Source organism: Mytilus edulis, chromosome 6 (genome assembly GCF_963676685.1).
Source record: "Mytilus edulis chromosome 6, xbMytEdul2.2, whole genome shotgun sequence".
NCBI lineage: Eukaryota > Metazoa > Mollusca > Bivalvia > Mytilida > Mytilidae > Mytilus > Mytilus edulis.
The window spans coordinates 93,222,112-93,244,133 of record NC_092349.1 but is presented as its reverse complement, the minus strand read 5'-3'; the positions used below and the strand labels follow the sequence as shown (position 1 = coordinate 93,244,133).

General features: G+C 32.1%; 1 protein-coding gene across 1 annotated transcript in view; it reads left to right on the top strand.

Annotated features, from left to right (window-relative positions):
• The window catches only part of LOC139528919 (uncharacterized), a 178,914-nt gene extending 157,875 nt beyond the window's left edge, over positions 1–21,039 (top strand). The window contains exons 21-22 of the mRNA XM_071325156.1: positions 8,588–8,684; positions 20,682–21,039. Of these exons, the coding sequence (XP_071181257.1) occupies positions 8,588–8,684; positions 20,682–20,872 (288 nt within the window). The 3' untranslated portion in view covers positions 20,873–21,039. The remainder of the gene's footprint in view (positions 1–8,587; positions 8,685–20,681) is intronic.
• Positions 21,040–22,022: the final 983 nt, after the last annotated feature.

The following is a 22,022-nucleotide window of genomic DNA, read 5'->3' as shown; positions in this document are numbered from 1 at the left end:
ACCTTTATGTTATAACACAAACCTTTAAGTTATAACACAAACCTTTACGTTATAACACAAACCTTTACGGTATAACACAAACCTTTATGTTATAACACAAACCTTTATGTTATAACACAAACCTTTAAGTTATAACACAAACCTTTAAGTTATAACACAAACCTTTACGTTATAACGCAAACCTTTACGGTATAACACAAACCTTTATGTTATAACACAAACCTTTATGTTATAACACAAACCTTTATGTTATAACACAAACCTTTAAGTTATAACACAAACCTTTACAATATAACACAAACCTTTACGTTAACGCACAAACCTTTACGTTATAACACAAACCTTTATGTTATAACACAAACCTTTATGTTAAAAAACAAACCTATATGTTATAACAGAAACCTTTACGTTATAACACAAACCTTTATGTTATAACACAAACCTTTATGTTATAACACAAACCTTTATGTTATAACAGAAACCTTTACAATATAACACAAACCTTTATGTTATAACACAAACCTTTATGTTATAACACAAACCTTTATGTTATAACACAAACCTTTATGTTATAACACAAACCTTTATGTTATAACACAAACCTTTAAGTTATAACACAAACCTTTACAATATAACACAAACCTTTACGTTAACGCACAAACCTTTACGTTATAACACAAACCTTTATGTTATAACACAAACCTTTATGTTAAAACACAAACCTATCTGTTATAACAGAAACCTTTACGTTATAACACAAACCTTTATGTTATAACACAAACCTTTATGTTATAACAGAAACCTTTACAATATAACACAAACCTTTATGTTATAACACAAACCTTTATGTTATAACACAAACCTTTATGTTATAACACACACCTTTATGTTATAACACAAACCTTTAAGTTATAACACAAACCTTTAAGTTATAACACAAACCTTTACAATATAACACAAACCTTTACGTTAAAGCACAAACCTTTACGTTATAACACAAACTTGTATGTTATAACACAAACCTTTACGTTATAACACAAACCTTTAAGTTATAACACAAACTTTGATGTTATAACACAAACCTTTATGTTAAAACACAAACCTTTACAATATAACACAAACCTTTATGTTATAACACAAACATTTACGTTAAAGCACAAACCTTTACGTTAAAGCACAAACCTTTACGTTATAACACAAACCTTTACGTTATAACACAAACCTTTACGTTATAACACAAACCTTTATGTTATAACACAAACCTTTACGTTATAACACAAACCTTTATGTTATAACACAAACCTTTATGTTATAACACAAACCTTTACGTTATAACAGAAACCTTTACGTTGTAATACAAACCTTTACGTTAAAACACAAACCTTTACAATATAACACAAACCTTTACGTTATAACACAAACCTTTATGTTATAACAGAAACCTTTACGTTATAACACAAACCTTTAAGTTATAACACAAACCTTTACAATATAACACAAACCTTTACGTGAAAGCACAAACCTTTACGTTATAACACAAACCTTTATGTTATAACACAAACCTTTAAGTTATAACACAAACCTTTAAGTTATAACACAAACCTTTACAATATAACACAAACCTTTACGTTAAAGCACAAACCTTTACGTTATGACACAAACCTTTATGTTATAACACAAACCTTAACGTTATAACACAAACCTTTATGTTATAACACAAACCTTTATGTTATAACACAAACCTTTAAGTTATAACACAAACCTTTATGTTATAACACAAACCTTTAAGTTATAACACAAACCTTTACGTTATAGCACAAACCTTTATGTTATAACACAAACCTTTATGTTATAACACAAACCTTTATGTTAAAGCACAAACCTTTACGTTAAACCACAAACCTTTAAGTTATAACACAAACCTTTATGTTATAACACAAACCTTTACGTTATAACACAAACCTTTAAGTTATAACACAAACCTTTACGTTAAAACACAAACCTTTACAATATAACACAAACCTTTATGTTATAACAGAAACCTTTACGTTAAAGCACAAACCTTTAAGTTATAACACAAACCTTTACGTTAAAGCACAAACCTTTACGTTAAAGCACAAACCTTTATGTTAAAACACAAACCTTTACAATATAACACAAACCTTTATGTTAAAACACAAACCTTTACAATATAACACAAACCTTTACGTTAAAACACAAACCTTTATGTTAAAACACAAACCTTTATGTTATAAGAACAAACCTTTATGTTATAACACAAACCTTTACGTTATAACATAAACCTTTACGTTATAACACAAACCTTTATGTTATAACACAAACCTTTAAGTTATAACACAAACCTTTATGTTATAACACAAACCTTTATGTTAAAACACAAACCATTACAATATAACACAAACCTTTATGTTATAACACAAACCTTTATGTTAAAGCACAAACCTTTACGTTAAAGCACAAACCTTTACGTTATAAGACAAACCTTTACGTTATAACACAAACCTTTACGTTATAACACAAACCTTTACGTTAAAACACAAACCTTTACAATATAACACAAACCTTTACGTTATAACACAAACCTTTACAATATAACACAAACCTTTATGTTAAAACACAAACCTTTACGTTATAACACAAACCTTTATGTTAAAACACAAACCTTTACGTTATAGCACAAACCTTTACGTTATAACACAAACCTTTACAATATAACACAAACCTTTACGTTATAGCACAAACCTTTATGTTATAACACAAACCTTTACGTTATAACACAAACCTTTACGTTATAGCACAAACCTTTATGTTATAACACAAACCTTTACGTTAAAACACAAACCTTTATGTTAAAACACAAACCTTTACGTTATAACACAAACCTTTACGTTATAACACAAACCTTTACGTTAAAACACAAACCTATACGTTATGACACAAACCTTTACGTTATAACACAAACCTTTACAATATAACACAAACCTTTATGTTATAACACAAAGCTTTACGTTATAGCACAAACCTTTAAGTTATAACACAAACCTTTATGTTATAACACAAACCTTTACGTTATAACAGAAACCTTTACGTTATATTACAAACCTTTAAGTTATAACAGAAACCTTTACGTTATAACACAAACCTTTACTTTATAACACAAACCTTTACAATATAACACAAACCTTTATGTTATAACACAAACCTTTACGTTATAGCACAAACCTTTAAGTTATAACACAAACCTTTATGTTATAACACAAACCTTTACGTTATAACACAAACCTTTATGTTATAACACAAACCTTTACGTTATAACAACCTTTATGTTAAAACACAAACCTTTACGTTATAACACAAACCTTTACGTTATAACACAAACCTTTACGTTATAACACAAACCTTTACGTTATAACACAAACCTTTACGTTATAACACAAACCTTTAAGTTATAACAGAAACCTTTACGTTATAACACAAACCTTAACGTTATAACACAAACCTTTATGTTATAACACAAACCTTTATGTTATAACACAAACCTTTAAGTTATAACACAAACCTTTATGTTATAACACAAACCTTTAAGTTATAACACAAACCTTTACGTTATAGCACAAACCTTTATGTTATAACACAAACCTTTATGTTATAACACAAACCTTTATGTTAAAGCACAAACCTTTACGTTAAACCACAAACCTTTAAGTTATAACACAAACCTTTATGTTATAACACAAACCTTTACGTTATAACACAAACCTTTAAGTTATAACACAAACCTTTACGTTAAAACACAAACCTTTACAATATAACACAAACCTTTATGTTATAACAGAAACCTTTACGTTAAAGCACAAACCTTTAAGTTATAACACAAACCTTTACGTTAAAGCACAAACCTTTACGTTAAAGCACAAACCTTTATGTTAAAACACAAACCTTTACAATATAACACAAACCTTTATGTTAAAACACAAACCTTTACAATATAACACAAACCTTTACGTTAAAACACAAACCTTTATGTTAAAACACAAACCTTTATGTTATAAGAACAAACCTTTATGTTATAACACAAGCCTTTATGTTAAAGCACAAACCTTTACGTTAAAGCACAAACCTTTACGTTATAACACAAACCTTTATGTTATAACACAAACCTTTATGTTAAAGCACAAACCTTTACGTTAAAGCACAAACCTATACGTTATAAGACAAACCTTTACGTTATAACACAAACCTTTACGTTATAACACAAACCTTTACGTTAAAACACAAACCTTTACAATATAACACAAACCTTTACGTTATAACACAAACCTTTACAATATAACACAAACCTTTATGTTAAAACACAAACCTTTACGTTATAACACAAACCTTTATGTTAAAACACAAACCTTTACGTTATAGCACAAACCTTTACGTTATAACACAAACCTTTACAATATAACACAAACCTTTACGTTATAGCACAAACCTTTATGTTATAACACAAACCTTTACGTTATAACACAAACCTTTACGTTATAGCACAAACCTTTATGTTATAACACAAACCTTTACGTTAAAACACAAACCTTTATGTTAAAACACAAACCTTTACGTTATAACACAAACCTTTACGTTATAACACAAACCTTTACGTTAAAACACAAACCTATACGTTATGACACAAACCTTTACGTTATAACACAAACCTTTACAATATAACACAAACCTTTATGTTATAACACAAAGCTTTACGTTATAGCACAAACCTTTAAGTTATAACACAAACCTTTATGTTATAACACAAACCTTTACGTTATAACACAAACCTTTAAGTTATAACACAAACCTTTACGTTAAAACACAAACCTTTACAATATAACACAAACCTTTATGTTATAACACAAACCTTTACGTTATAGCACAAACCTTTATGTTAAAACACTAACCCTTTACGTTATAACACAAACCTTTACGTTATAACACAAACCTTTACGTTATAACACAAACCTTTACGTTATAACAGAAACCTTTACGTTATAACACAAACCTTTACTTTATAACACAAAACTTTACGTTATAACACAAACCTTTATGTTATAACACAAACCTTTACGTTATAGCACAAACCTTTAAGTTATAACACAAACCTTTATGTTATAACAGAAACCTTTACGTTATATTACAAACCTTTAAGTTATAACAGAAACCTTTACGTTATAACACAAACCTTTACTTTATAACACAAACCTTTACAATATAACACAAACCTTTATGTTATAACACAAACCTTTACGTTATAGCACAAACCTTTAAGTTATAACACAAACCTTTATGTTATAACACAAACCTTTACGTTATAACACAAACCTTTATGTTATAACACAAACCTTTACGTTATAACAACCTTTATGTTAAAACACAAACCTTTACGTTATAACACAAACCTTTACGTTATAAAACAAACCTTTACGTTATAACACAAACCTTTACGTTATAACACAAACCTTTACGTTATAACACAAACCTTTAAGTTATAACACAAACCTTTACGTTATAACACAAACCTTTACGTTATAACACAAACCTTTACGTTATAACACAAACCTTTACAATATAACACAAACCTTTATGTTATAACACAAACCTTTACGTTATAGCACAAACCTTTAAGTTATAACACAAACCTTTATGTTATAACACAAACCTTTACGTTATAACACAAACCTTTACAATATAGCACAAACCTTTATGTTATAACACAAACCTTTACGTTATAGCACAAACCTTTAAGTTGTAACACAAACCTTTACGTTATAGCACAAACCTTTATGTTATAACACAAACCTTTATGTTAAAACACAAACCATTACAATATAACACAAACCTTTATGTTATAACACAAACCTTTATGTTAAAGAACAAACCTTTACGTTAAAGCACAAACCTTTACGTTATAAGACAAACCTTTACGTTATAACACAAACCTTTACGTTATAACACAAACCTTTACGTTAAAACACAAACCTTTACAATATAACACAAACCTTTACGTTATAACACAAACCTTTACAATATAACACAAACCTTTATGTTAAAACACAAACCTTTACGTTATAACACAAACCTTTATGTTAAAACACAAACCTTTACGTTATAGCACAAACCTTTACGTTATAACACAAACCTTTATTTTACAATATAACACAAACCTTTACGTTATAGCACAAACCTTTATGTTATAACACAAACCTTTACGTTATAACACAAACCTTTACGTTATAGCACAAACCTTTATGTTATAACACAAACCTTTACGTTAAAACACAAACCTTTATGTTAAAACACAAACCTTTACGTTATAACACAAACCTTTACGTTATAACACAAACCTTTACGTTAAAACACAAACCTATACGTTATGACACAAACCTTTACGTTATAACACAAACCTTTACAATATAACACAAACCTTTATGTTATAACACAAAGCTTTACGTTATAGCACAAACCTTTAAGTTATAACACAAACCTTTATGTTATAACACAAACCTTTACGTTATAACACAAACCTTTAAGTTATAACACAAACCTTTACGTTAAAACACAAACCTTTACAATATAACACAAACCTTTATGTTATAACACAAACCTTTACGTTATAGCACAAACCTTTATGTTAAAACACTAACCCTTTACGTTATAACACAAACCTTTACGTTATAACACAGACCTTTACGTTATAACACAAACCTTAACGTTATAACAGAAACCTTTACGTTATAACACAAACCTTTACTTTATAACACAAAACTTTACGTTATAACACAAACCTTTATGTTATAACACAAACCTTTACGTTATAGCACAAACCTTTAAGTTATAACACAAACCTTTATGTTATAACACAAACCTTTACGTTATAACACAAACCTTTACGTTATTACACAAACCTTTACGTTATAACACAAACCTTTACGTTATAACACAAACCTTTACGTTATAACACAAACCTTTACGTTATAACAGAAACCTTTACGTTATATTACAAACCTTTATGTTATAACAGAAACCTTTACGTTATAACACAAACCTTTACTTTATAACACAAACCTTTACAATATAACACAAACCTTTATGTTATAACACAAACCTTTACGTTATAGCACAAACCTTTAAGTTATAACACAAACCTTTATGTTATAACACAAACCTTTACGTTATAACACAAACCTTTATGTTATAACACAAACCTTTACGTTATAACAACCTTTATGTTAAAACACAAACCTTTACGTTATAACACAAACCTTTACGTTATAACACAAACCTTTACGTTATAACACAAACCTTTACGTTATAACACAAACCTTTACGTTATAACACAAACCTTTAAGTTATAACAGAAACCTTTACGTTATAACACAAACCTTTACGTTATAACACAAACCTTTACGTTATAACACAAACCTTTACAATATAACACAAACCTTTATGTTATAACACAAACCTTTACGTTATAGCACAAACCTTTAAGTTATAACACAAACCTTTATGTTATAACACAAACCTTTACGTTATAACACAAACCTTTACAATATAGCACAAACCTTTATGTTATAACACAAACCTTTACGTTATAGCACAAACCTTTAAGTTATAACACAAACCTTTATGTTATAACACAAACCTTTACGTTATAACACAAACCTTTAAGTTATAACACAAACCTTTACGTTAAAACACAAACCTTTACAATATAACACAAACCTTTAAGTTATAACAGAAACCTTTACGTTATAGCACAAACCTTTATGTTATAACTCAAACCTTTATGTTATAACACAAACCTTTACAATATAACACAAACCTTTATGTTATAACACAAACCTTTACGTTATAACACAAACCTTTATGTTATAACACAAACCTTTACGTTATAACACAAACCTTTTAGTTATAACACAAACCTTTACGTTATAGCACAAACCTTTATGTTAAAACACAAACCTTTACGTTATAACACAAACCTTTACAATATAACACAAACCTTTATGTTATAACACAAACCTTTATGTTAAAACACAAACCTTTAAGTTATAACACAAACCTTTACGTTATAACACAAACCTTTACGTTATAACACAAACCTTTACGTTATAACAGAAACCTTTACGTTATAGCACAAACCTTTATGTTATAACACAAACCTTTATGTTAAAGCACAAACCTTTACGTTATAACACAAACCTTTATGTTAAAACACAAACCTTTACGTTATAACACAAACCTTTATGTTAAAACACAAACCTTTACCTTATAACACAAACCTTTAAGTTATAACAGAAACCTTTACGTTATAACACAAACCTTTAAGTTATAACAGAAACCTTCACGTTATAACACATACCTTTACGTTGTAATACAAAAGGTTAATTCAGAAAATCGCTTCAGTTGCAAGATTGTAAAAGTGCAGTTACTTTATTTGAACACAACACATTTTATTAGAAAATGACAATTAATTTAAAGAAAGCAAAGTATAAAGTTATCATTTTACTGTCTACTTTTCCTTTAGGCCTGTGAACATGGTTTTGCATCAAACAGCAAAGGTTGGACAATGATAACTTGTGCTGATGAACTAGACTTTTTATTGGTGTGTTCTCCTTCAAAAGGTTAGTTTTATATATTAAAGTACTGTCAATCTATAAGAATAATCATCCATAGTTTGTTAAACGAAACAGTATAGGCCTAACTGGTATGCATTCAGCAGAAATAATGAATGAAATGTATTCAAATAGTTCTTGTATGATTCCAGTTGGAGGGAAAACGATAAATAAATCAATATTTCCTCTAATTTCCCCAATTTAAAAAAAGTGTCATTAATACAGAATGTAATACAAGAGAAACACTTTTAACCCTTACACAATTGGGAACTGGAGTACCATCTACAAATGATAATATTTCATTGTTGAAATTTAGACGAACATGGTGGAACATTTTTTTCTAGAAAAAATTTACATTTTGTATCATTAAAGCTATAATGTTAAATGAAATAGACATTGCCAACACAGTGTTTAGTGGGAACTTTAAAACCACACCTCATTTAGTCCTGATCGACATAAAATGTCACCATATATCATAACCAACCAGACACTAATAAACCTTTAACACGTAATGTTTCGAACTTTACATATTCCTTGTTTGATATTAGCAGTTCACGTATTCTACATCTAAATGTGTTCATTTTCTTTTGAAAATTGAATGCTAATTGCAGATCTTTCATTGTGTATATGTAATTTGCTAAAATATATTCTCTATATAATTGACACGATTAAGAGCTTGACATTCTGTAAACTAACTAAGTTTGGCGACTTCTCCGAGCAGAGACATTCTTAAATTCCTGTAGTAACCACAGAAAATTCACCAGAACCACATGTGCAAACAGTTCGAAGACCATTTACAGAGATACCCGTTTCTTTTATAAATTCTTTCCAGTATCATTTACCTTGCATTTCTGTTCTACATTCAGCATCCCGTGTATATTATACACTTGGTATTGCTATTGGTAGGTGTCTGTTCAAATTTAAAATTACCAGATGAGCGGTTAAAGAACTTTAAATTTCATCTTTCAATAATTTCGCAGATGATTCGTCGCATTTAAGATTAAAGATAGTAACACTTTGTTTCTTACGAGTAGTATATTCTGTATAACTTTTATTTCAACAACAGTATTGCACGCTGTTAACAATTAATCAGCTATCTATGGAAGCGCATATGGTACACCCCTTGTAAAGTAATTTTGTTGCAAATAAGTCGGATTTTTTCAGTTATGTTGTGTTTTAAGCTGGAATCAAATCATCATGTGGTGTCAACTTGTCGGAATGATGAAGAAAAAAAATAGATAACAATGTCGACTTGCTAAAATAAATGTAATGACAAAGTAATTAGAAGTCGACATGTTGAATTTAACTTGTTAACTGATTAAGTCGTCAACATGACCATTTTAGAAAAACATAGGTCTATTTTTAAACTGATGTCCAGATCAGTTGTGTTTTAATTGTTCGGATGTTTGAAGCTATCCATTGAGTTCAAGTTCAAATTAATGTTCGAGTGTATTTTCAGAGCTATTTGTTATATATAAAAAAGGGAAACGGCGGCCAACTATCATAACAAAAGTATTAAGAAAATAATAATTTTTCTGACAAAAGGGGGATATACCCACATAACTTAGTCCGGCTGTTTATTTTCATTAGTTCTCCAAATGAAGCAGTATCCTTATAAAATCGTAAAGGATGCTACGAAGCACTCTGTTCCGTCTGATGTTGCTGCTGTCCGTGTAAAATTGTAATGTTGACTGTCAAAAGTTCATATCTCTGTGACATATACAATTAGAAAAAAAAAATCTATAGATTATTTATCTTGATCTAAAAGATATAACTCCTATATAAGTTTTTACATCAACAGTTATAAAGAAGATATGGTATATAGCAAATACGACATCTTTTCACCATATACCAAATCACATAGAAGTTATAAACTATATGTCACCGTATGGTCTTTAAAAAATAAGCAAATCCCTTACCGTATAAGATATGAAAGATATCAAAATCACAAATGTAAAGAGAATCCGAAAAACGTAACAATCTAGACATCTAAATGATAAAGACGCCGACGTCATTACCGACGACAGAATATAGATTTGTTGTGTCTCACTTCCGCGACATTAATCAAATGAATTTAACTTTATTGATCAAATGAAACACTTTTTTGTCAACTCACACTCAGGTCACAGGGAAACGATTGATAATGTATGTTTCAATTTCCGTAACCAAAATGCCGTCCTCTTTCTTAGAGGATGACTGACTACATTCGAGCATTTGTAATGTCACGAATAACACGAGAGGTGACTCACGTTGAGCAGGATCAGCTTACTCTAACGTAGCATCAAAATCTACATTCGATGGAGGTCTGGTAGATAAATTCACCAACGTACCGGACGTATAACTGATAAAAACGGATGATGAAAGGATCTCAAACGGATAAATCCCAATAGAAAATCTCGCGTCCGAAATGCCAATTAGATTTTTTAAGGTAAATGAATTCTTATTATTCATAATCGATGTTAGAGTAAGCTCGCGTCTTCACAATCAAGCAGCTCTTATTTAGGCCAGACACTCTCCTTTGGCGGCATTTTAAAGAACAAAAAAAACCAGTTACAGAAACATTTTGAATATTTATGCGATTAACATTATTATTGTCGTCTTTAATTTTTCCGAATATCTTGTTCATCTGTTTTATCCGGTACGCTTCCGTTAGATGTCCGTTTTATGCGGTACTCGTTCGTTGGATGTACGTGCGACATCTGTTCTGTTTGTTACATTTCCATTTCTCGTATATATGGTGTGTGTTCGTTATGCGTTCGTTACACTTCCGTTTTATTTGGTTAGTACATCAACAGACTCCAAACGGATAACAATTTTGTAAACGGACAACTTTTATTTCTATCCGTTAGGCGTTCGTTCTTCCTGTCCGGTAAGGTGTAACTGAGGCTTAAGTAATAATGTACATTCATACTGTTTTATAAGTTTCTTTATTATGTTTTGATACTCATTTTTATCTAAAACACTATCCTTTATATTTAAATATCCTTTTCCTTTTGGTTGTGATCTACGGTTTATCATATGATGTATTGCTTGATGAAAGTATGAGTTATATATAATGATTGGTCTTATGTCTGTAGATTCTATTTGACTTCTTATTTTAGAAAAGTTAAAACGAAATCATGTATTGATGCTTCATTGATGTTATTTTTCCTTCTCCAAAGATAACTTCTTCTATCGGTCGAATGTAAGTTTAAGGCTTTCCGTCTTTAATAACACTTATTGTCACCTTACGTATTTAACCATCGTCACTAGGAATTGATTGTATAACTATTTCTACGGACCATTCACTCTATGAACTTGGAGTCTCTCAACCAGACGGTATCGCCTTCCAAGATATTTTCTCCTAGTTTGAAGAGTTTAAAGGGTGTGAATATATTCTTCTCAATAATTTTTCTCTACTTCTTCTAACATATATTAGACAATGAATGAACTCTTTTTCATTGTGATATCAACATTTCTTTTTTATTTAAGCCGTTGAAAGTGTCATCAACAATATTCTATTTTTGTGTCAGTAATAGTGACAGACTAAGTACTTCCGGAACTTCAGGATTGGAAGAAACTGGTACGACAGAACGAGAGTTTAGAAATCGCAGTGACCTCTGCCACAAAGGTTGACAACACGTCGCGTGATAACTGTTCGCAATGTTTTCTGACAAAATAGAATCTAATATACGTCGTGTCACTCCAATTATTCGTTCCTAAACGCCACCCATGTGTGATGTATGGGCTGGATTAAAAATCCAAACTGTTTTATTTTTCGTAAGTAAGTCTTTTACATGAGTGTCTTCCCCATTCATAGCTAGAATATTCAAATCATCGGTTGCTCCGACGAAATAAGTTCCACAATCGGAACGAAACTCCTTTACATGAACTCTGATTGCGGTGAATCGACGAAGTGCGTTGATAAATGCGGATTAGGACATTTCATCAACAAGTTCGATATGTACAGCCCTTATAACTCATAACAGTATTACCCATCAGTTGCTGTTAGCCAATCCTCCTCTGGTGCGACGTGACTCAATCTGCCAAGGAACAAAAGTGTAAAAGGTGGAGCTATTTTTGCACGATTTTGTGGTAATGATGACGTTTCCTGAAATTGGTGTTTACACCTTAGGTTTCTACACTTAACACATTTTTGGACGATCGAAGACACAAGTCGCGTTATCCTGTTATCCACTATCAAGCTGATCTTATAACACTTCTAATAAATTGTGCCGTTGCTGTTTAAATTTTCGTGAAAGTAACGTACTCGTTAGATAGCAATGTGATGGTTTCCGGGGATGATAACCAGATATCTCTCCTACAAAGTGATCGCATACTTTCAACAATCCATCGTTGTCCATTAAGGTGTCGAGAGACTGTATCCTACTATCCTTTTGTAAGGACTTATGTTCATCTATGTAAGGTATTTATGTTTTTGTCAATCATAATGTTGCTATCCTTTATGTCGGGAATCGTTAAGGAGAACGAAGGATTTATCTGATATATTCCAACAAGAGGCGGTTAAATCTGTGTGATCTAAACAATTGTTTTGAATGCATTGACCTGCAGTCGTAACTATCTGTCGTCTGCTGTAGTTATTAAATTGGTTGTATTATCTGTGGAAAAGAGATTCAGCAATATTGGAAGCTGGAACACCCCATGTTGTAAAAGCTGCCGGATTCATGTTTGTCCGACCATAACTCTATTGTCCCAGTTTTGGAAGTTTTTCTAATCCGTTGTACCCTGTTGGCTACGTATATATATAACCTCCTGGTTTGGTTGTATATATATCCGAGAACAACTTTGATGTCGGTATAAAAGTAAACACTATCTATCTCAATATAATTTAATTTTGGATGTAACGCGTCTTCTGATTGGTTGACGTTATTTTGTTATCAGCACATATACATAATTTAGTCATGTGACCGTGAAATCATCAACGTTTGTTCATGGTTTTATACCGTTTAAAATGGAATTTAGAACTAAATTATAAGAAAAGAATGTAACATTTTTTCTGTCTATTAGAAATAACAGAAAAAAAATTGGTGCACACTGTTATATAACCCGATACGCGCGTTATTCATTGTGCATCAATTTTTTTATGTTATTTCTTCATAGACAGACAAAATATAACAGTCGTTCCTTAAATGTAACGGATCGTGTCGTTGTTCTCCTCTTATATTTAATGCGTTTCCCTCGGTTTTAGTTTGTTATCCCGATTTGGTTTTTTGTCCATGGATTTATGAGTTTTGAACAGCGGTATACTACTGTTGCCTTTATGTATTGTCTCTGTAGAATCGACTTACAAAACTGCTGCACATATTTCAAGTCGAGGAATGGTAGTTCCATGAATTGGCGCTAAATTTGCCTTCCGAAGAACAAATTCTATATCGATAGTGCCATCTGACTTTGTAGCTTTGATGTATTCTACTGTTGATACGGCTTTTCAGAAGCGTCGGAGTAAATATGAAGCTCTTCACGCAAGACAGCTCCTAATGCCCGCGTCACACTGTCCCGATTTTTACGCCGATGGCAACACGATTATGGAAATTTTCAAAATCGGGACTGATCGTATCCAGATCGGGCTATTCGTAGTGCCATCTTTAATCATCGTAGAACCATCGGCCACTTTTTCTAGCCTTCGGGGACAACTTCGGGAATGGTTCTAAATTTTTTAACATGTTAAAAAATCCCCGAAGGTGCGTCCGATGTTGAGGGTTCGTATTGAGTTCGTAACACCATCCTCACCATCGTAATGTCACCGGGAATGCATCTTTGAACATCGTATTGCATTCGTGTTTCTATCGTTTCCATCGGGCAGTTTTGACATTACGATGTCTAAACGAATGAATCACGAAGCTACCCGAATGTCTTACGATGGCAACACGACTTCGTGAAGACCTCATAATCCCGTCGTGTTGCCATCGAAAAAAAGTACGAAGGCGACAAGATGGAACTACGACGGCAATATTTCCAGCTAAATGTAAGTTAATTTTCGCGCTAAAATACATTTAAAGTGCCATGCGCGATATGCACTGGTCAGTCTAATACGACAGTTCAGAAAGACGTCACAAAACAAGGAGCTCATATCATATGATTCTATGAGAACAAGAAAGGCGACAGCGTTGTTTCTATTAATTCAAATGGAACAAGAAGAACAGCTATTACAGGCTCAGGATTAACTTTTACAAGTAAAATATTTTTTTTTGTCAATTTTTCATATCAAGTAACATAATGAAAATCATAAACGCGCCTCGTACACTAACACTGCAGGTACACGTATATAGGGAAACCATCTTTTTCTTCATTATTCTGATTTTTTATGTATCGTCTGAGTTGTTGTCACACGAATGTTTACTCCATAACCATTTTGTTTTCTATATGTCATATTTTGCCGCATTTTTTGCTTTCCCCACATCCTTCCTTTTGTCTATATTATTATGATATTCTCCTGGAAAGAGCTCTTTTTGAATAAAAGGCATCAACGAACACCCATACCTTACCTTTAAGATAGATCAGTAAAGATGGGATGATGGGCATAATTATGGGTGATTATTCAGACTAGTGCACACATTTTACAGTTCAAACAAGGCAATGCCGAGCGTGGCATCCCCTCGTATGTAACACATTGGGGACAAATATGGACACTATATTTGTATATGACACATGCAGAAAATGGTAAATTGAATATGCATATTTGATACATAAACTATTTTTTTAGAAATCAACCAAAACAGTCAGCAACTGGAAATACCTTTGATATTGTCTTTAGAACCAACGTCTTTTAGACATCGTATGGCCATCGCGCCATCATCGTAATCCATCGTGTAGCCTTCGTGATCCATCGTGTAGGCTTCGGCTGAGATATGAAGCTTAAATAACCGTCTTCGGTTAACCTTCGTATTTCCATCTTTTGCTATCGTATATAATTTCGGCACCATCGTATAAACTTCGTTATTCATCGTACTTGCTTCGATCACTTTTTGGTATTTTAACGAGATCGGGACCAACTTCGTACGAACTTACAATTTTCGCATTCGGGTGTCCATCGTATATAAAAATCGGGACAGTGTGACGCGGGCATAATGGAAAAAAGTAAAATCACAAAAATACTGAACTTCGGAAAATTAATTCGGAAAGTCCAAAATCACATGGCAAAATCAAATAACAAAACGCATTAAAAACGAATGGACAAGAACTGTCATATTCCTGAATTGGTACAGGCATTTTCAAATGTAGAAAATGGTGGATTAGACCTGGTTCTATAGCGCTAACCCTCTCACTTTAATGACAGTCTTATCGAAATTCCTATAAAAGAGCTATATGTTCTGGTATAAAACTACTAATTCATAGCCCCATTGCTTTCTATGTTGAATTCTGCAATTTCTAGTATTTATGGCTACATTAAAAGTTAAAAAAGTGGCAGTTATTTCATGTCAAAACTGTACCTTATCCTGACTTGTGCTGAAAATATCAACATGTCTTGAATTGCATATTAGAGCGTACTGGTTTCCAGAAATTGGATAGTACAAAAACAGGAACTTCTGATCTGAACAACAGGCCAAATGTGCCCTCTTATTAAATTTCATATACATTTTTATTATTCAAGTAAAAGTTTCAACAATGATTCAACAGTGATCCCAAGTCCCAAAGCTTTCATTTGATACTAAACTTACCCAAATATTCCCACTATTAACAAAAAAAACAGCAATCCATAGGAACTAGTTTGTTTAAAATATGTACTACTTTCCCCGCGGGTATACTTTTTAACGAGCCAAATAGTCAGCAGTTCTGTGCTGACTTGAATTATCATTGATATGTTCATAAATATAAATTAACTGTTAACACAAAACTTTGAATTTAAAAAAAAAGCTTTTTACCTCAGGAAAAGATTACCTTTAAAGTTAGCTGTATTTGGCAACACTTTTTAGGAATGTTTGGTCCTCAATGCTCTTCAACTTTGTACTTTATGCGTTTTAAACATTTTTTGTTTCGAGCGTCACTTATAATAGAATTGAGAAAGGAAATGGGGAATGTATCAAAGCTACAACAAACCGACCATAGAGCAGACAACAGCCGAAGGCCACCAATAGGTCTTTAATGTAGCGCGAAACTCCTGCACCTGTAGGCGTCCTTCAGCTAGTCCCTTAATATATATATATACTAGTACAGTGATAATGGACGTCATACTAAATTCCGATACACAAGAAAGTAAAATAAAAAATTATACAAGACTAACAAATGTCAGAGGCCCCTGATTTGGGACAGGCGCAAAATTGCGGCGGGGTCAAACATGTTTATGAGATCTCCATCCTTCCCATATACCTCTAGCCAATGTAGAAAAAAAACGCATAACAATACGCAGTTCAGTTTAAGAGTCCGATGTCAGAAGATGTAACAAAATAAAATAAATAAAATGACTTTTTTTTTTTTCAACTTCATATACTTTATTTCACTATAATAGTTGTTAACAAATCCCCTTAATGTTACAACAGTTGCACTAAGGTTCTGCCCTGTATGGTTAATCACCAATAAAACCAGGGGATTTCATTGGCAAACTTTTTATAATTCTACATAGTATTGCGTGTTAGGTACAATTTACAGAGTAATAACTGTCTACAACATGTGTGCATTACTTTACTTAACAACGAAAAGGTGTCACACCACCAATTACTCCCTCAAATTTAGAACGTATGTGAAAGTAGGCCTACTCGAACAAAAAATAGTGCATTTGATGTCATTGTTTACTTAAACTACCCAACACATTTGCAGAAATGAAACTTTTGGTGAAAGAGAAATATATTAAGACTATTTTGAGTCCAAATTTACTTGTCTATGAGTTGACATTAAAAATTGAGGATTAATGCGCTCCATAGTATACATGTACTAATTTAAGATTTCAAGAAAACCAGGGTTTTTTTTTTTAAATAAATAAAATGACAATAATACATAAATAACAACAGACTACTAGTAGGGAACTGACATGCCAGCTCCAGATCTCAATAGTAACAAGATAAGTCTTGTTTAAACCAAACGCATGTCTGGCGTAAATATAAAATTTTGATTCTGGTATCTATGATGAGTTTATTTTCTTGCATGTTCTTTCCGGTCGAGCCTATATTAGTGGTTCTATACCTTCTAGGAATTTATAAAGAACTGAGTTCCTTTAGAGAATTTCCTCAGTCGTCCCATTCCGAACGTTAATCCTTGGGTAATAGTTCATCCCAGCCATTTGTATTTTTTATTAAATTTCTTGAAAATAACTTTCCCTGTACAGTAACTTGTGCTACAAATCCTAGCGTTATTGCATCCAATTTCAAATTCAAGCTCACATCTAAACTACGTTAAAGTACAATATTATCTTTTTCAGGGTCAATTTCCTTCAGATCCTTGGCCAGGTCAGCGCTGTGAAAAGCGTTACGTACTTTTTGCTTGTTAGAGGCAAATTGTCAAACAAACTGCATGTTCACTTGTTGCAAGAGACGTTATGCCATTATCGACATAAACATTGTCTCTAATAAATTCCTTCACATCTGCACCATAGACGTGATCTCTGTATTATGCTGCCTTTTGCAAACCATAAGTAGACACAGCAGGTGCAGGACTGTTACCAAAAAACGTAAACACACATACGGTACTCGACTAGTATATTAGTAAAATCATTTTCCTTATACCACAAAAGTCTGAGGAAAGTTTGCTGGCCTTCCCATACCTCAGACAATACAACATTTGATAAATGTGTCCTATAATTGTTACGGACTCTCTTCTGAAACGGAGAAAAACTCCTCTCAAACTATTGACAAGGACATTAGAACACTGTTCAATATGCGTTTTCAAACGTTGCGGAGGAGTCAAACCATGTCCATTCTCAATTACTATTCACATGAAGTCAAATAAATGTTCCTTTTTTGTGGGATGTTTCTACAGACTTTGCTCCAGAGTCTTTACTCATTAACAGCTTCAGGTCTTTTCGATTTGTTCCACTAGGATTTCGAAATGGAAGGGGCGCTCCAAAACTGCCGTTGGCGTCACTAGTAATCAAAATTTAGCTTAAGGTATAAATCCACTAATTCATAGACCATTGCTCTCTATGTTAAATTTTGCAATTTCAAGCATGTATGGCTACTTTGTCTTAAGTTAAAATATATTGCCAGTTATTTCATGTCAAGACTGTACCTTAGTCTGACTTGTGCTGGAAGAATCCTGTAATTTCATATTAGAGCGTACTGGTTCCCCGAAGTTAGATAGTACAAAACAGGAACTTCTGATCTGAAAAACAGGCCAAATGTGCCCTCCTATCAAAATTTCATTTACGTCTTTATTATTCAATAAAACTTTTAACAAGTTCTACAGTGATCTCAAGTCCTCAAGCTGTCATTTGATACAAAAACTACCCAAATATTCCCACTATTGATATAGATACAGCTATGTGTAGGAACTATTTTGTTTAAAAATGTAATACTTTCTTGCATGTTCATTCCGACCGGGCATGAATTAGTGGTTATATACCTTAAACGGTAAAAATGTATTAACGGTCTTTAAAAAAGGTTTATGAAAATTGAATAAAGATTAACAAAAATTAAAAAATATTTTAAAGGATTTCAATCCATTTCAAATCATTTTAATACCCGTTTAGTTATGACAACTTATAGAGTTCATTGTCCATAAATCTTAAGAATTCTCTATCCTCATTTGATAAACACACTTTATCATCGGTGATTGTTCTTTTAAATATAGAGCCCTTGTGGAAAACATGTTGCTTGGGTTGACATAGTTCAATTTCATCTTCGGTTCTGTATGTCTTTCTAACATCTAAGTTGTTAGAAAAAGGCTTGAAAATAGATTCCTGTCCATCACTTTGAAGGTATGTTTAATTTACATTGATGATATCTGGAGCATGACCCTTGCCCAGACACGCTTCACCTACAATCACCCATCCAAGGGTCAGCCTTTGAGAGTATTGTGTTCGTCTTTGTCCAGTTTTCTGCTCGTGCACATTATGTGATTCGCCCAAATATCTGCCAATCAACAAAACACAATAACAATCAAAACAGAGGAGTAAAGACTCACAAAACCTAAGGACATTTACATTAACAGTTATAAATAATGATTAATATTTCACTCCCAATTAACTATATTCGTGAACAGCGAAAATCAAGGCACGACAATTGTGGTCGCGGACCAGGTGCTCCGGAAGGGTATGCATTTCCTGCATGGGAGCTTCCCCATCGTTATATGGAATTTATGTATCGATGTTCTCCAAATGGTGAAAATGTTTAGCTACTACTTAGCTATTTCCTTTCTTATATCTATAATTTAATCGCATTCTGTTAGAGTCGGCATCTCTAGTTTTGAATGAGTAGTCACCCATAGCCTCAATTATGTATCGGAGAGAACTGTATTCCCTGAACAGGAAGATAGATAATTCGGAATAAGCGAGATATCTGTTGCTTTGATTATCATGTATTACTTACATCTTGACATATTTCTCTGGTTGACCATTTGGATAAATTTAACAAGGATAGTCTTAGAGCAAGACTTTCCCGGAAAACTATCGCCGTAAATCTGGGTGGAAGCTGACTTGATTTGTTGTTCGGGCTGATATGATGACTTATCTTTCTTCTTTCCGCCATGCATTGTTGTGGATGTTGAAAATATTGGTGCTTCACGGGTTTCATATGCATGGTAATTGAGTGACGGTCACTACCGCATACTCCACATTTCCTTAAATCTGTTTCGTCTGTTATCCAAGCGTTTAGTTTGACATTGATTTAGCGAATGATTTGTTTTGGAAATCGGACATACTTTAACCGGTTCGTTGTCGGATGTATCGTGATGCTAATCCGTCTTCTTTGAAGAAATAAAGATTTTGTTTTGATTTGAGTTTCTATAATATGTAGTGTCATTTCTGGAATTTGTATAACATGCATACTCCAGAATAAACGAAATAGACAAATAATTCATTGCATCATACGAATATAACTAGAGTATGTGGTATACTTAAACACGACTCTTTTTCAACAGGTTATGGATCTTTTGGACACACCAATGATGGAGCATCATTTGTACGTTGCCTGTGTGAGGAGCTCAAAAAGATGACCAAATATGATAAGTTCTGTAAAGTCTTGAGCACAGTTAATATGAGGGTATCTCAGTGTAGCGAGAAGTCTTTTTTCGTTTCGCGACTTACAAAGGAGTTGTACTTAAAACAATAGTTTCAAACAGATACTTTATAAAGAAAGACTGATAAAATCATACAAATGAACATTTGAAAAAAATATTTCATAGTTGTTTTCATATACAAAAATTCAAAATGAGAGTTTAAATTTTTGAGATTATAACCATGTCGCATTTTTTCCAAAAATAAAAACATCTCAATAATTTCTAAATTTACAGTATCTAGAGAGATACGTTTGTGTAAATCACCGCCAAACAATGCATGTGCTTAAACGTTATTGCTCCTGAAAACAAAGTAAATCAATATGTAACGAGAAATACTGCAACCGATTTGATTCATCGTTGTTTTTGCGATCAATCACATGCTAGTTTCTTTATTAAATTGGTAAGTTTGTGTTAAGCAAAGATATTTTGTTTTGTTTTAATTTTTTTATCGTATCTATATGACTGTAAATACATTAGCATGTAAATACTTATGTTTATGATATATTTTCTTTTAGCTCAGTTTTGCTTTATTTGTAAATTGTATTTTCAATCGAGTTTTAAACCCCATCACCTTATAAGTTGGATATTTTTTATGCTTAAACCGTCTACAATAATTGCTATTTATTTAAACATGCAAACGAGCCTGTATTCACTTACTGTTGAATTCATGTTTACCCATTTGTTCTAAATTTGCTTTGACTGATTAGTTTGTTTTTGCAATCTTGTTTGAAAAAGTATCAACAGTCTCTTGATTGATGACAGGTACATACAAATGCAGCAGGGGTAAATTGTTTAACCAACCTGCTCCTTAACTTAAAACAGTTATGACACACAATGAAATATCAATTGAAATGGCCGAACTCAATCAAAAAGACATATTTTTACCTAGGTCAAAATGGCGTTAAAAAATTAACGTACACATATAAATTTAGATATGATAATTTTGTTGTTAGGAAAACAGAATGTTTTTAACACAACATAAATGTGACGATTTAAAAATGTGTCCGATGAACCGGTCAACCAACCAAGATGGCCGCCATGGCTAAAAATAGAACAATGGGTTAAAATGTAGATTTTGGCTTATATCTCTGAAACCAAAGGATTTAGAGAAAATCTAACGCGGAGTAAAAGTGTTTATAAGGTCAGGATCTATCTGCTCTTAAATTTGCACCCCCGAAAAAGTAATTTTAAAGAAATTTTGCA